A 16,952-nucleotide genomic window follows, 5' to 3' on the forward strand; every position below is an offset into this window, starting at 1 on the left:
GTGTCAGAGAACCTCTGAGGAGTCATCGTGGTTCTTCCTCGGGATCTGGGAGCAGTAGGACAGAGGAGAAGAGGGGCTTTTCACTTGGAAGAGGTTCTCGGGGATGTGCCGTGTCTGCCCCGAGCAGGGGCTGTGCTGGTTCCTGGCGGCAGGCCGCTGTCAGTCCGCGCCGCGCTCCCTTACCGCGGCCGCGCTCCCTTACCGCGGCCGCGCTCCCTTACCGCGGCCGCGCTCCCTTACCGCGGCCGCGCTCCGGCGCGCTCGGCCTTCCTTGGCCTGCGGGCGGCGCCCTCTGCGGGCGGCGCGGCGGAACTGCAGGAGCTCCTGCAGGGCCGGCTTGGGGTAGGATGGCCGCGAGTTCTCAGCTGGCATCTTCCTTCTCTTCTCCTCACAATTGAGTTGTACTGTTAACAGCACCTGTAACTGAACAAAAGTTATCATCCTTCAGTATTTTGCAGCCTTTACTGACAACTATCAGTAAAGGTAGCAACTTTGTACAAACGGAGGTGTTCCGAGTCCTAGCTGAGAAGACTCAAAATTGGCCCAAGCCTGTATATACAACATATTCTGTCCCTCTTCAGCAACTTGATCACCCTACAGCACTTGTTTCGAAAAAAATGTCCATGCCTGACATATGGAGTCTCCAAGGATGGTGCATCACCAGTCACTAGAAAGCTGAAGAGTGAGCATTAGCATTTACCTTAACCCCCATGTGAAAAGAGAGAATCATTACAGAGAGGGACATATAATGCATGTCTTTGCTGTATTTTTTAGTATGTTTTTTGCAAGTTCCTGAAAGATATTCTGGGGATGTCAGTTGACAGCAGATACTTGCAGTCTGGAGGGAAAAGGTAAGATGGGAAAACATCAGTTCTTTTCTGCTGTTCCATCTGTAAGACTGTACTGTAATCTGGAAAGATTTAGGGACGTTAGTAGATAGGAATCCACATTAGTGGATTATTTTGTTTGTTTTCTTATTGTTTAGTTCCTGCTCTTCAGTTTAGCCTTTAATAAACATGGAGTGGGAATAAATAAGAAAATCCATCTTTCATTACATGACAGTTGTAGAATTTGGCAGCTTCACGGTAGCATTGCCAATATGGGAAGTTTTCAGAGTTCCCACTTGGGTGATGGAATATGCAACAGATATTTTTACATTTGCATACAGTTACAGCATACAGTCCTGTGCTTATTAAACCTTTTTACTGTTGCTGATCCATGGTTTTTCAGAAGTTCTGTAATTGCCTTTGCCCCAACAGGCTGCTATTTTCAGTTCTCATATATTACATAAGTTTCTCATATATTTCTCATGTATATGCATATGTGTGCATATATATATATTTATATATCTCAATTTATGTCATTCTTATACACATGGGGAAGAGGAGTTAAAAATGCTTATGCAGATTTGTGGGCTAAATGAAACTAATCTAGGAATCAAAAGGCTTTACAAAACTAATGTCTGACAATCAGAAAAACTTTTGAAGTAATAGATAAATATGAGAGGATTTACATCCAGTCAGTGTTTCGATAGTATGGCTCTGTGGTGGTTTGTTTAAGAAGGGCAACTAGTATGTTGTCCCGAGTCCATCAGTTAGGCAAGAAACTTGAATCCATTCATAGTTTGAGATTCCCTCACATTCTAGTAAAAATATTTTAGTTAGGGAGAATTGGTAAGTGTTAGCTTTTGCTTGCATATTTCTGCTATTTGATACAGTTTCTTTTTATTAAGAGTTAATATCATTGTTTAAAGTTGGTTACTTTTCAGTGTCTCCTGCAGTTTCTGAAAGGTATAATCTCTAGATCTGATAGAAATGGAGCTTTTGTTATAAATGGAGTCTTTGCAGGTTGCTCTGCACTTGAATTATTACCTGGACTGAGTTTTAAGAATTGAGTTCTTCTGCAGTGCATCACTAGCTTGGCTTTCTTCCTCATCTCTTGAAGTGGTGATGACATATGATCAGCCATATAAAAGGTTCTTTTTGACTTAGCTGTCATGACTATGTGTAGCTGGTTTTGTTTGAGCAGCTTTATCCTTCACGAACTGAAGAAAGGAAGCTTGCTTGGTTTTCTGGTACTGTTAGTACCAGATACTAGTTTTCTGATACTAATCCTAAGGTCTTCACCCAAAGAGACTGTTCATACAATTCTTTCAGGGGCTGATACTTATGAAGGATTTCCACTATTAACGGGAGGTCATTTACCCACCAGTATTCTGACTTTTCTAGTCCTTTATGAAATAAAAAAATAGAGGGAATTTTACAGTTCTGTGGCTTTTCTTGGGTTTGTATTTGGAGAACTGTTTGTAGCAACTTGTGAAATACTGATACAACACTGCCATCATATGATTGTATCATAGAATCATGGAATGGTTTGGGTTGCAAGAGACCTTAAAGATCATTTGATTCCAACCTCCCTGTTGTAAGCAAGGACATCTTGTACTTGATCAGATTGCTCAGAGCCCAATCAAACCTGGCCTTGAATGCTTGCAGAGATGGGGCATTTACAGCTTCTCTGCACAACATGTGCCAGTGCCTCACCACCCACTCTGTATGTCATGATTGCATGATCTTCCTTTTTATAATGTTTGCTAAAAGGCTTCCTATTAATTACTGAAAATGAAGAAGCTTTATGTAATGCTTCTGTGCTTGGAGTGTAACCACTGAGGAATGATTAGTAAGCAGAAAATTGGCCCTCAGATGACTTCTGTTTTTTAATTTGATGAATAGATGTCAAATTTTTGTTGTCTAATCAAAAGACTTTAATACTACTTAGTAAACAGCTTACTCTCATCCCTCAGGCAGTTGCATTTAACTGGTATGGCAGGATTCAGGCATTACTCATCCAAAAATTACTGGCACACTTTCAAATCTTGCATGGCCTCATTTTCAAGGAGGGGAAGTTGCTTAAATGTCATCAGAATAGACAAGTGTAAAGTGTAACTGTGGTATGTTTCTGTAATCTGTGTAAATCTGAGGCATACTAATAATGTTAAACTCAGTACAGTGGCAACTGTGTTGTCAGTTTTTTCTAGGATTTAATGATTGTTAAAAACAAATCTTGTAAGAGTGTTTAATTTACCTTCTGAGTCTTTGATGTGGAAAAAAGATCAATTCTCTGCTGCTTGGAAAACATGGGAAAGACTCTACCTGATTTCTGTATAATTTCTCATCAGAAATTGTTATTTGGGCATTTAAGATGATTTTCCCTTTTTTTCAGTTTCTAAGGGAAGATATGCAATACAAGGATGCCTCAAATAAACATAGTCATCTGCACAGAGAAGACAAGCATATCACCATTGAGGATCTGTGGAAACGCTGGAAAACGTCTGAAGGTAGGTAAAGAAGTATAGCTAAAAATGATGGTGGCTATTGACATAGTTTTAATTTAACAGTTCTTCCACCAAGTACGGAGTAGTGAATGAATGACTTCTTGAAGCATCTTCATGATTCTATTTTGACACTGTTATTTATAGGCACACATAAATCTGACTAAGAACTTAGTCCAGCTAGAGGTAATTTCCTCTTTGTGTGTTTTGTTTATTGTGAGTAAACTAAGATAACTTACATAAGGTTCTAATTTATCAAGGTGATTGGTACAAGTGCTGAATTCCAGATTAGCATTTTAAATTTAATAAACCCTAAGGATTTCTCTCAAGCTATTTTAATTTTTTAAAATATAGTATTAAGTGGCAAATTCAATGCACTTTCACTTTGATTTAAATTTTATTTGAGCTACAAAGATCTAGAATTCTTAGTCCAAAGAATTTTTGAAAATATTCTTTAACTTGGGATACAGTAAAATGTACTGACAACCCAACACCATCCGCCCTCCCTCACTTTGATTTAGATGAAATGAGTAAGTTGATCCAACTATTCCAAGTATCAAAGGACAGTATTTAACTAGCGAGTGTTCATTCCTAAACATGTCTCAGGATATAGTGATTAAAAAAGAGATCTGGAATGTTAGAATAGGAGAAAAAGTACCTAACTTCCTCAGCCTCTTCCCCACCCCACTCCTCATTCCGGAGGTGTTGTGCTGTCCTGGTTCTGGCCAGGACAGGATTAATTTTCAGCAGCACTCAGGAGGGGCATGGCTACAGCCAGGGCGTTATCCTACACCCCCACGTCACTGCTGGGAGCTGGGAAAGGAGTGTCTCTCTCTGCTGGGGATAAGAGGTTCATTCTGGTTGAGAAACATGGGGAACGGACCCATCTGGTATTTGTTTATTGTCAGGGGCTTTCCATGTGAGTAGTTTATTTTTCTTATACCTTTTGTTATTGTATTGTTGCTATTATTGTTCATTTTCTTATCTCATTGCTGTTTCCAGTAAATTGTTCCTATCTCAATTTGTGATGTTTACCCTTTGTGCCTCCAATTGGAGGGGAAGGGGAAACTGCACATGCTAAGGAAGGACTGCTAAACTTGAGAATACCATTCCTAAACCATGACATGTTCTAATGGTGAGCATAGAGAGATCTAAAACTTAGTATGGGTTAAACAACTAAAAGTAAGAACAGGAGGGGAATGAAACCAGGAATATGGCATTGGTTCATTCTGCTAATACAGGAAGTCACTTAAGTGCACTCTGAGGTAATGCATGAAGTGTTTGGAATGTAGTAAATATCTGTTTTAACCAGTAACTTTTGGCCTTATCTCTTCAAATATTCCTTATATACTTATTAGCTGAAGATCCTGTTCCCTGAAAGTATTGCAACTAAATTATCAGAAAAAATTATCTCAAAACTGTAGGTCTAAGTCATGAGTAGCTGTTCAATAAGTTAGGCTATAGTGATTCTAGAAGTATCACTGTTGTGATTCTCTGTTGTGTATATATTCCAGTTTTTTTTTAATGCAGTGAATGAGTAAGACTCAAAAGACTTGGAATGTCTCATCTCATTGTGTCTGCTTATAGTGGCTTTTTTTGTGTATCCTACTGAGAGAACTAAAATTGCACCAGAGAGAGACCTTTAGAATGAGACTCCTGAGCAGTATTAACAGTGGTCTGCTGACTTTTAGAAAGCATGAAGCCCCTCAGAAGATGAACTACTTTAATTTGATTTTAGGTAGCATGGAAAATGTTGTCATTCCTTTCTAGATGTTTTAGGAATTTTTGATTTATTTGTTTTTTTATGTGCCACTAGTTTATAGCAATTGGACAACATTAAACAAGAGGATGGAAGGTAGTGTAAATAATAGCATCAGTAATTTGAGACTTTTAAACAGTCTGTTGAGGTATCTGTGTGAGAATTGCAAACTCTAGTGCTCTTGACAGTATATATAAAAACATCTTCAGGATCTGCTGCTGTGTAGCTTATGCTGAGTAGAATTTGCTTATTCTTTGCCATAAAGCTTGCTTTATGTGAATGTTTGTCTTAAATATTTGTCAAATAGCTTAAAGGCGATCTTTGTTTAACATATTGGTGGTACAAGATAGATAAGATGTGAAGGAAGAAAGCAAAAAAATGCCATTGCTGTTTGATGTTTCCTTTTAGAATTAAGGAAAGTAGAGGTTACATTTAAATAATTGATTGAGAAGGACTTTATACACGGAATGTAACACTGAAGATTGGCTGCATTCAGAGCTCTAAAAATTGCCTAATAAAAGAGGGGGCCTCAGAATATTGCTTTTTAATATTTCTGGCACTGGGCGGGTTTTTGATGTCCCTGCCTGGTGCAGAATCTTTAAGTCATAATCTAGGCTGGTGCAAATTAAAGGAAGTTCAAGGCTGTTACAGGTTTTACTGCATGGCAGGAGTCATAATTGTAGCTTGAATCAGCATTTAGCCTAATGTTGCTGTGTTGCCATTCAGTTTAAAGGACTCCATTGGTACAAAACAAGACTGTAATTTAATTTAGTTTAGCTAGAATGTGCTTTTTGTGGCCTTTGAATTTTTTAAATCTCATAATCCAATTCTACAGAGTGTTCTCTTTAGAGGAGTGACTATGAACTATCATGGTTGTTTAAAATGTAGAAAACACTTCTCTCTGAAAGTCATCTGACTTCTGTTACTGTGTGTTACTGTTCTTTAAATGTAAATGCCAATATATGCTTGTTGTATGGTATTCTTTGACTGTATCTTCTTCTAACTAAGCAGTATTTATACATGTACTATAGAGTCTTTAGGCTATTCACAAGTAGCAAACTTTGTAGCTATTGTTAGGTTAATATCAAAGGTGCATCTTCAGTGTTTTTTTTCTGCAAAGGCCTTGAAGAGGTAGTAGTTTTGAGTATTGCAAAGGGGACAGGTGAACATTTGGTTTGATGCCTGAATACCAGTCTTTGTACAATTGTCTTTGGAAGCTCTCTCACTCAGCGGCACCTGCCTTCTCTTTTTGCCCCTGTAATTGGCTGTGGTCATGGGAATTTAGTCTCAGTAGCAAGAGGGCTGTAAAATCAGTCCAGAGCTTTCAGCTGGGTGGTTCTCTGACCTGTTTCAGTGAGTAGGGCTGGGTGCTGCATTCGTAGTGATGTAGCATTGTCCCCTGGGACTTGGTTTTGTAGCCAAGTAAAAACTGTTGAAGTCAAACTTGGAATTCATGAATGCTTGGCTATTGTCAGAATAATGTGAATTCTATCAAAACCTAGTTGTTACAGAGAACCTTAAAGAAAAAGTAGTGGATTTTTTTTACCATTATGGCATATTTGAGCTTTAATGTATAGTATCTCCTATAGACTGCCCTATAATACAAAAAAAACCACCATTCTCCTTGCCTTCTATGTGTACTTTTTTTCCTCTCCTTTAATTCTCTTTCCCTCTTTGTGGAAAATAGGAGGTGAACTAAAGTCTGGTACATTATTTATTAGGGCAAAAAGATACAAAAATGGCTCTATATTTGCATGTGTAATCACCTGTTGTATTCTGATATACTACTGCACAAGTGTTCTTGCAGCAACTGGGACTAAACTGCATACCACAAACATGTTGTGGTTGCCTTGCTTTCTAATCATTTGCTGTCTCAGGTTTTAAATAACAGGAGATTGGAAATTAATGCAAGCAAGGCTTGGCTAAGGATGAGTTACATAATGCTGCATACTGCTGATGTTACCGCTGAAGGTCCTAAAAACTAAGCTTTGAATTCTTTTGTGTGATATGATAAATTTAACATGATAAATTTAACACAAAAAAACTGGTAAATAAATTGATCTTCTAATTCCTGTGGGTTAACAATGAGAAACTTTCATATAGGGCTAGTTTAAAGCTCCTTTTGCTGTCTTCACCTTCAGGTATGTTGGTAGAACAGTTGAAAAGAAGAAGGAACAAAAACCCAAAACTTAACCTTGTGGTCTGAATAAAATAGCTGATGGAGGTCTAGAGTCTGAGTACTGCTCTGGGGTGTGAACACTGCCTTCTATTCCTGCCTGCCCAAAGCATGTTGCTGACATCCTCTCTCTGGAGGTATCTCTTTTATAAAAAGAGGTGTGAGAGAGAAGGATGTTATAATTACTCTCTAATGTTACGTGCATTTAACTTACAGTAATTGTGGCTTGCTACTCTGTTGTCTGAAGTAGCGCTTTCTTTTTTGGTGATTAACTAAGAAAAAATTACAGCCTCAGCTAATTAGTGTGAGTTGGCACAATCTAATTGGCAGGGCTGATCAAGATGAATTTCAGCTGTCCTGCTTGCCCTTCAGTACACCTGGTCCTGTTGTATATCACACTTGCCTTGTCATGTTTCAGTGGACTACAAGTGCTTCTTGTGGAGAAAGGCCAGTTTGCTTTTCATATTTTATGCTGCTGTAGAACAAACATGTATGTCATGACTGGAGACAAGTCAAATAATACTCCTTACCAACATGGCATATGGTAGATACCAACAAAAAGAACAGTCTGAATCTTTTCACTGATTGATAGAATAGGAAAGGAAGAACAGTGTAGCTTAGAGTCTGAGTCCACCTGCAAAACTTGGGAATCTGGCACTGGACTTCTGTGAGTGAAGAATTTAGTGTAAAATTAAAAGAATTAGTGTAAAATAAAATGTGTAAAAAGAGATTCAGATCTTGACATCCCAGAATAAGAAATGACAGTACATATTCAGAGCTTAGGTTGAGCGATCAGTTAAAGGGACACAACATAAATAAAGAAGTAATTGATACTGTTTTATAATAAAAGAGTAACATATAAGAGTACAGAAAGTACAAGTTTCAGTTCTAGTTTAGGATAGACTGTGGTTGCTTCTTTTTGCAGTTTCTGTACTAATGGAGGTATCTGATACAGTGATAGACAATGAATAATTAAGTGCTTTTTCCAGAATATAATTGATTTGTTTGGGAAAATTTCATTGGTAGTCTATGAAGAAAACATCACACCAGTCTAAACAGCGCAACAGATGTGATTTGTTCTCTGGTAAACCACTTGAATGTGTAGCTCATTTCTTTCAGGATAATATGTTTAATGTTACCTCTGGGTTAAAGAAACCTATACATTTATGTAAAATTTGGCAGACTGTCTACAAAATTCTTTTAGTAGTAGAAGTGAAAAGTCTCAATTGTATTTTTAATCCTTCCCCCAACTTATAAACTCAGTGAATTGTGTGGCTTCTGAAATTGAGTATTCTGTACTGTCAGTGCTAGTTTGCAGTGGCTATTTTAGGCTTTTTTTTCCTCTTGTCACAACAAAACAATACTTTAATTGGGATCAGTCTATGAACATATTTCTAGAATGCAATTAAGGTGATATTTTATGGATAATTTTATCACTCTTTTGAGACTTGTTATGACCAGTCAAATCACTTTGAATGATTTGTAAATATGATTGCTTATTATTCACAAAACCGTTAAGAATCTGTGCAATGGGAAAACTACCTGTTTATAAATAGAGCCCAGATATTTTGCATAAAATCTTAGAGTAATATGACAAAACCAAGTCTGTGTCAAATCAATACCTGACTATAGCTTACAAGGAGAGAAATAAATGGGACACCCTACTGGGAAGGTTGTGTAGCCATTCGTATGGATAGATAACAAGAAGTTTGTTCTGAGTTTGTTTCTTGAAGCTGTGAGTCTGTAAAATGTGTTCTGTCTCTGCCTTTCAGGAATGATAATAATCTAAAATGTTTAAGCTTATTTTGCAGCTGTGCTAGTGTAGACAAGAGACCTAGAAGTCCTTATTTCAGTTACAGTGTGAACTGAAATATGATTTTGAACTCATAAAAATTTCCATAGCCTGCAGCTTTACCTGTCAAGCTTTCAGCAGCGCTTTCTAAAGGATTATTTTCAAAAGTCACCATTGAGAATGTGTCCTAGTGATAATCTCTGCCCAGCACTGTCACATGTAAGTAGTTCGAGATAGAGAAGTGTTCAAAAAACCCCCAGTCTTTCATATCTGTCCAGAAGGAGGCTGTCCCTGTTTCTTTCATATGCAGACAGACTTTTGTAGAGTCATAAATGGAGTGAAAAATTGCCCTTCAATTTTGTCAGTATGAAGCTGTAAACTGCAGCAGATGCTCTGTAAGGGGCAGAAATGTGGTGGTTGTTTTTCTTTTTTATTCTTTTTTTTTTTCTTTCTTTTTTTTTTTTTTTTTTGTAATATCTGTGGGAAGTATTATCTTAGCATATCTGTAGCTATGAATGTTTATGTAGAGTGTTGCTGTTGTTAAGGAAAATTGTTAATTACTCTCTACATAATTTAAGAATTTTTTGGAGTATTTTTATATATTATTCCATTTTTCTTGGGCATGTTTGAGAGAAATTTAATAGCTTTCCTGTTACATTTCTTCTGTCTTTTGGTTTTTTCTTTCAGTCTTCTCTCTCCTCTTGTCAGCTCCCATTTTAGTGGTTAGTAGGCATAAGCCTCTAAGAAAATTCTTGTCGAAACAAGCTCGTAATGCATCATCCTAGGAAAGATATTGGTACATTGCATCAAATGGTTATAGCACCAGCTATAACCAGTATCTTTCCATATAGCCATTTAATTCTGCAAGGGTAGCAAGGGCAAAGGAGTTGAGGCTGGAATTGGTTTAAGTAGATGAAAGTCACAAGATGCTGTCCTGGTTTAAACTAAAGCAAAAGACTAAATTCTTCTGTGAAAGCTTTAGTAAAGAAATACTTCTGTTGGTTCCATGCTTTTTTATTTATAGTTTGCCTAAGCTTTCACAGGGGAGCATGTAATGGAAAAGGCAAAATGCCAGAAATGCCTTGGTAATGCTAATTTTTCTGAAATTGTATTTGGCTAAACTCTTGGCTATTGTAACCTGCTTTTCTACTGCTTGTCTTCTAAGCTGTTGATTTTTACTAAAAACCTAAGGTAATGGATTTTTTCTTTCAGTTCATAACTGGACTCAAGAGGACACTCTTCAGTGGCTCTCAGATTTTGTTGAATTGCCCCAGTATGAAAAGAATTTTAGAGACAGCAATGTCAATGGAACAACACTTCCCAGGTGAATACATTTTCTGGATTAGTTTCAAATAAATCCCCATTGGTTGCTGCAGTAGTTTATATGGTAGGAACAACTATGTGAAGATACAGTTAAATGCAAGAAAAGAGAAGTGTCCTTGCAGTTTTGAAAAGGTGGCTGCATTTTTATTTTCTGCCAGAAAATTTCAAAATACAACTTTCCTAAAAGATTTATTTCTTTCTGTGGACCTTATCAAAGGTCACATAATTCTGTGTGGTAACAAACTTCCTTTTGAACATCTATTGATTTATTGTATGGGTATATACAGCAATGTAACTGTAAAATACCTTTTCTGGAGCAAAAATACCACACCTGAATATTGCCTGTACTTAGGAGTTGGTGTCACAAGTCTGTAAATATACCTTTACTATGCTAAATGGATTTACTTAATGATTTTTTCCCCAGAAATAAGAGTTAAATTATTATATTTTCTTCTTTTGCCACTTGCTGATATGCATTTGTATAGCATTACTGTTGTATTCAATTGCATGGCTGTAATCTGTGTAACTGTGGGAAATGCTATTGATTTTTTTTTTTTTTTGCATGGACTGATTTTGAATAGCTTATGGAATAGGTAATGTTTTGTCTTGTCGTTAACAGGATAGCAGTAAATGAACATGCTTTCATGATCTCTCACTTGAAAATAATTGACCGGAGTCATAGACAGAAGCTTCAGCTTAAAGCCTTGGATGTTGTTTTATTTGGACCTCTCACTCGTTAGTAACTTTCTGGAGTTTTTTTCTTATCTCTTGATTGTAGGAATTCAATAGAGCATATTTTCCATGACACTTGATACTGTAGATAGGACAGCTTATCTTTTTTGTGGATGTGCTGATGGATTGCTTGGCATGCGTTGTGGAACTCTGCAATGAATTAAAAAACGTTATTTAGGTGCTGTGAGCAGAACAAAGGTTCACTTTTGTGTGTTATATCATGTATAAATTTTACTATAACGCCACTTGACAGATGGATGTTGGCTTTTGTGTCACAAGAAGTGTCCTCTAAGTATTTTTGACTGTGTAAATTACATTTAAAGCTAAGGCTACATTCACTTCTCAACTAGCTTGGGCAGTGCAGCAGGGATGCTGAAATGAGAGATTTTTTTCTTCCCCAAGAAGAAAAAACTGAGATGGTGATGCATATCCAATACCTTTTGCTTATACTTGAGTTTAAGTGCAGGAGTTCCACATCTGACCCATTTTACCGTTTGCAGCCATGTCCATACCACATCACCAGTGCTCTGCATGCTTACTTGTACACAGAAACTGTCTTTACAGAGGTGCAAGTTACTATAACAAAGATGTGTTATGTGAATCCTGGATATGATAATTTTAAAATACAACTTCTACTTTTAAAAAGTGCTGCTGTTACCATTTTAAAATGTACCTTATTTTTTCTGAGTATATTTTAAAATCAGCATAGCATATTTAAGAGGGTGCAGACTGGGGAGAGCTTGCTCAAATCTAATTACACCTCCTACTGGCCTGATGCAGTGCAGTTGTGGAACTCTATTTTAACTCTAAATAAAGATGAAGAGTATGTACTGTAAAGGGGTTTAGTAAGCTTATCTCAGTCTAATGAATGTTTTAGAACAGAATAAGAAAATTGTGTTGGAGTAGAGCTGCTTATATTGTATGGAAAATGCTGTGGAATACATTTGAAAGGATATACATGAAAAATGCTGTGGAGTACATTGAAAGTTGTTGGAGGTAGTTTAAGGTAAATGAGCTAGAATTCTGTTTAGCATCGGGTTCTGTCACCTTTTACGCTGGAGAGAGGGGGGGGAAGGCCTGAGTCTGTTGTCTGTATCAAAGAACTAGTTAATGATGGTGTTGTTCTCTGCACAGGTCCCCCTCACAACTGGATGAAGGATTTTATATTAACAGTTTCTATAGTTATTGGTTTTGGAGGCTGCTGGTTTGCATATACACAGAACAGAACCTCAAGAGAACATATCACAAAAATGATGAAGGACTTAGAAAGTCTCCAAACAGCAGAGCAAAGTCTTCTTGACTTGCAGGAAAGGTATAAAACCTAAAAGAAAAAAAAAGTTGTCCGATGTGGAGTTGTGTTATTACAGGTTTTATTATGTAATGGTTTGTTCCTATTACCCCTATGTTCCACTTGGTTTGTCCCTAGTTTTCCCACCTTACCCCATCTGTCAATCCTCCCCTAAAGTGCCTAGTTATTCCCTTGCCCTCTCCCTTTACAATATTAAGATCCTTTACAATATTAAGTTTTTTGCATTAACTGCCTTTGGATTTTGTTCATCTTCCCTTTGCATGGAAATTGTGATTTCAGTGGTGCTGATTTCTTGGTTAAAGATTGCTCCTGGATATTTTAGCAGGCAATACGAACTTGTGGATAAAGGTAGAGAATAGAGGCTCAGTCTTTTTTTCCTACAGATTTACAAGTATGTATTGTTGTTTTCATATAATTACAGTTTATTTTAAACTGTTGCATACATGGAAATGAGAACGCTTTCTCTTTCTAAGCTTTTAAGATTGAAACAGACCTGAACTGATTAGTTTCTATTGCATATATAGCAATGTGAAGGTGGATAGTCTGTGGTGCACCTGCAACACAGTTGTCTATAGAGACTTGTATTTTGATCCTACACTTTTAATGATAGTTCACTTAAAATTTGGGTATTTTGCCTGGCATGGATATCACGTTGTGTGATGTAATTGCTGCTGATTCATGAAGCTTGCAGAGTCTTTATTATCACAGAGTGGTTGAGGTTGGAAGACACTTCTGGAGTTCATCTTGCCCAGCCCCTCCTGCTCAGGCAGGATCATCTGGAACAGGTTGCCTAGGACCACGTGCAGGTGGCTTCTGAATATGTCTGAGGATGGAGACTCTACCATCTCTCTGGGCAATCTGTGCCAGTGTTCAGTCACTCTCATGGTGAAAAGTGTTTCCTGATGTTCAGATGGAACCTCATGTGCTTTGGTTTATACCCATTGCCCTGTTGGTGGATGCATTTTGCTATCCTGAGGACTGCAACTTTTAACAAATATACTGTGTATTTTCTCATATTTTTTGTGTAATTGTGAAGGCTTGAGAAGGCACAAGAAGAGAATAGAAACGTTGCTGTTGAAAAGCAAAATCTGGAGCGCAAAATGATGGATGAGATCAATGATGCAAAACGTGAAGCTCATCGCCTCAGGGAATTGAGAGAGGGAGCTGAATGTGAGCTCAGCAGGCTCAAATATGCAGAGGAAGAGTTAGTACAGGTATCTGCCAGCTGTTTATAAATTTAGTGTTGACTTTAAATCAGTCCTTATTGGACCCTCAGGAGTGTTGAAAGCAGCATTCCCCAAGTGCTAGATTTGAATGGAAAAATTCTGAGTAATTAATGATTGTCTATCAACCATGCCATTATCTAGTAAAATAATCCTAAAACTATTAGAAGCTGTAAACTTTGTATGTTAGCTTATCGTAATACTTTGGGATTCACTGAACAAAATATATACAAAAGCTATTTTTATCATGTTGTTAGAAGAGAGAGAGTAGCTTTGTTTCATCTGAACAGCAATAAATTTGGATTTATTGTACTAAAAATATTATAATCTTAAAAAAATATTTAAACTTATGATTTGGAACTATATAGCATTGGAAAAAGTATGGAAAGTCATATGCTAGATTTCAGAGCTGCCAAATCTGCATACCTGACACCAATCAGCACACACCAAAACTGTCAAGCTTTGGTATGTTGCTGTGGGGTGTGAAGGTGCTTATAATTCACCTGTTAGTTCTAATGATACTTTTGGTGACACTTTCATTTCTTCTTCTTGATTGCTAGGTTCGTATGGCTTTAAAAAAGGCTGAGAAGGAGTTTGAGTTGAGAAGCAATTGGTCTGTTCCTGAAGCTTTGCAGAAGTGGCTACAGTTAACACATGAAGTTGAAGTACAGTATTACAATATCAAAAGACAGCATGCAGAAATGCAATTAGCAATTGCTAAAGATGAGGTAATAAATTATTCTTCAGCTACTTAAATTTTTTTCTGATCTGTTGCTAGATATGAAATAGTAAACACAAAGCAAATAAGCATTTGTGCTTTCTTCTCTGAATTGTTGTTTGCTACCTGTCAATACTGATAATATTTTATCATATGTTAATTATGTTACTAGTTTTATGCGTTTGACTTTGCTTTTTAGGCAGAAAAGATAAAAAAGAAGAGAAGCACTGTATTTGGAACATTACACGTTGCACACAGCTCCTCCCTGGATGAAGTGGACCACAAAATTCTTGAAGCAAAGTAAGAAGGCTACTGGGACGTATTCTTTTGTGATTATTTGCTCCCAGAACAGAGCTCCTGGAGAGTTATGAAATGGAGTGTTTTGGTGGTTTTGCACTTTAGAAAAGCAATTTAAATACTAAAATGTGAATATTTCAACAGCTGTAATGGATCTTCTGGTATGCTGGATGAATGTGTTGCTTTGCTTTATCAATAAGAACACTATATATAATTTTAATATGTGCCTTTCTTCAGGAAAGCACTCTCTGAACTGACGACATGTTTGCGAGAGCGTCTTTATCGATGGCAACAGATTGAGAAGATTTGTGGGTTTCAAATCGCACACAATTCTGGGCTACCAAGCTTGACCTCCTCCCTCTACTCTGATCACAGCTGGGTAGTTATGCCTCGAGTTTCCATTCCTCCCTACCCAATTGCAGGGGGCGTTGATGACTTAGATGAAGACACTCCTCCAATAGTTTCACAGTTTCATGGTAAGTGGTGAGCTCAGTAAAAAGAAAGGGGAAAAGTTGTGGGACATGGGATTTTCAAGTCAGATGGGCGAAGAGTATTGAAATCAAACAGGAATAGATCGAAGTCAAAAAGACCAAAATTCTATGTAAGATTTCAGATACTAGCTCGTGGGACTTAAATGGAAAATTGGGTTTTGCAATGAAGATAACATGAAGAAAAAGCCTCTATTTTGTTTCAGTGGGAGAGTGGGGCAAATTCAGCTAAGGTTTTGAAAGTGGTTGTCAACCTTGGATTGCTACTTAAACAAAAGTTTGTAAAGAATAATGCTGAGTTTCTGTTCATTTATTCTTTCAGATGGAAGGGGTGAGGTTAGTCCATGGTTACTTGAGCTATGAGAAAGATCACATCCTTTGGGAGGCTGCATGCTACATATCCTTGTGCACATTCTTTAGTGGTTGGAACAAAATCCTGTTGTTCAAGGGAAGCTTTCAGGCAGCATGTTTATGTTTGGATATAGTGGGTTGGTTGTTTGAGTGTCCGTCAGAGAGGCCAAGTTCTGGAGGGAGAGAAATCCAGCTTTGGTAAGCTATGATCAGAAGATACACACTGGGGATTCAGACCACCCTTGTATCATGAGTCATTGTGTCAGAACAAGAGCCTCCTTCGTGGTTCTTGTGATTAACTGGACTCTAGAGGCAAATTGAAAAGATGAGCTCACATGCAGCTATTCAAACAAGCTGTTCTAAGCTGAGGAATGAGTAGGAAGGAAAACTTGTCATGTTGGTACATTTTTCTTCCAGGGCTGGGATTCTCAGAAGAAATTCAAACTGTATTTTAAAACAGCATAAGGTCACCACTTTGCTGCCTTCACTTGGTGTGCCTTGGGCACTTGTTTTTCTTCTTAATGTACCAAGCTTTTTTTCTGCAGACCACATTGAAAAGTTCATTAATCCTCTTGCAACTTACTGCAAGTTCTAATCACTTTTATGGAATGCTGTTTCTCTAGTTGTCTTTGGTGCAAATACTTTGATTTAAACCCTGGCAACAAATTTATTGGAGACCGAATTAAACAGGGATACCTAGAGTTAAGCTTACAATTCTATATGGAGAAACCTGTGGTCTGATTTCAAAATGAAGTGCTCCATTTATTATCATGATTTTCCCGATGGTCTACAATGACAACATTTGGATATGTGTAAAAAACTTCAGACTTGTGAGTTTTTTTAGTCACTCTTCTCATTTAGCTCTTGCTTAGAAGTGAAGCCAGAGAAGAAAGTGCAGTTCATTCAAAGGAACTACAGTTAGAAAAGGACTGTACTGTTTGTAAGAACATACTTAGCTGAAATTCTACTGAATGAGGAAATTATGCTAAATGATCTGTTGTTGAAACTAGTGTTGAGGAGTCAAATTATTGTAGGTTTAGTTCAGTAAATACTGAATTACTCCCATCCTTTAGACAAAAATAACAAATGCACACAAGGCAGGGCAGAAGCATAATGGCTTGTCTTGGTCATGAGGCTTCAGGCAAAATGCATTGTGCAGGAGGTCCCTTAAGAAAGAGGCTAATTCCATCGCTGGATCTGAAGTGTACTGGGCTATTGCCTTGCCCCAGCATCCTTTGGACTCACAAGATTGATAAAATTTGAAGTCTGTTGGACAGGCTTCTTTGTGCCAGAGCAATTGTGTTGATAGGCTTATATGGTGTCAAGTAATAGAGCTGTTTGATCAATCTCAAGCTGAAGAACAAAAATGAGATAAGAAGTAGTGTCTAACACTGGGAAAAAGTCATTTCAGCAGGATAGTGATAGTGAAATTTCTATTTTTCCATTGACTCATTAG

The 16,952-nt window shown here is 37.5% G+C and overlaps 1 protein-coding gene across 2 annotated transcripts in view; it reads left to right on the plus strand.

The window, feature by feature from the left end:
- Positions 1-16,952, plus strand: part of STIM2 (stromal interaction molecule 2) — a 67,233-nt gene that overhangs the window by 42,830 nt on the left and 7,451 nt on the right. For both annotated transcript variants that reach the window (XM_021554407.3, XM_021554408.3), the window contains 8 exons: positions 3,220-3,334; positions 10,268-10,379; positions 10,998-11,113; positions 12,245-12,422; positions 13,456-13,633; positions 14,203-14,370; positions 14,560-14,660; positions 14,895-15,133. In XM_021554407.3, coding sequence (XP_021410082.1) covers positions 3,220-3,334; positions 10,268-10,379; positions 10,998-11,113; positions 12,245-12,422; positions 13,456-13,633; positions 14,203-14,370; positions 14,560-14,660; positions 14,895-15,133 — 1,207 coding nt within the window. The remainder of the gene's footprint in view (positions 1-3,219; positions 3,335-10,267; positions 10,380-10,997; positions 11,114-12,244; positions 12,423-13,455; positions 13,634-14,202; positions 14,371-14,559; positions 14,661-14,894; positions 15,134-16,952) is intronic.

The sequence above is a fragment of the Lonchura striata genome, chromosome 4 (assembly GCF_046129695.1).
Source record: "Lonchura striata isolate bLonStr1 chromosome 4, bLonStr1.mat, whole genome shotgun sequence".
Taxonomy (NCBI): domain Eukaryota; kingdom Metazoa; phylum Chordata; class Aves; order Passeriformes; family Estrildidae; genus Lonchura; species Lonchura striata.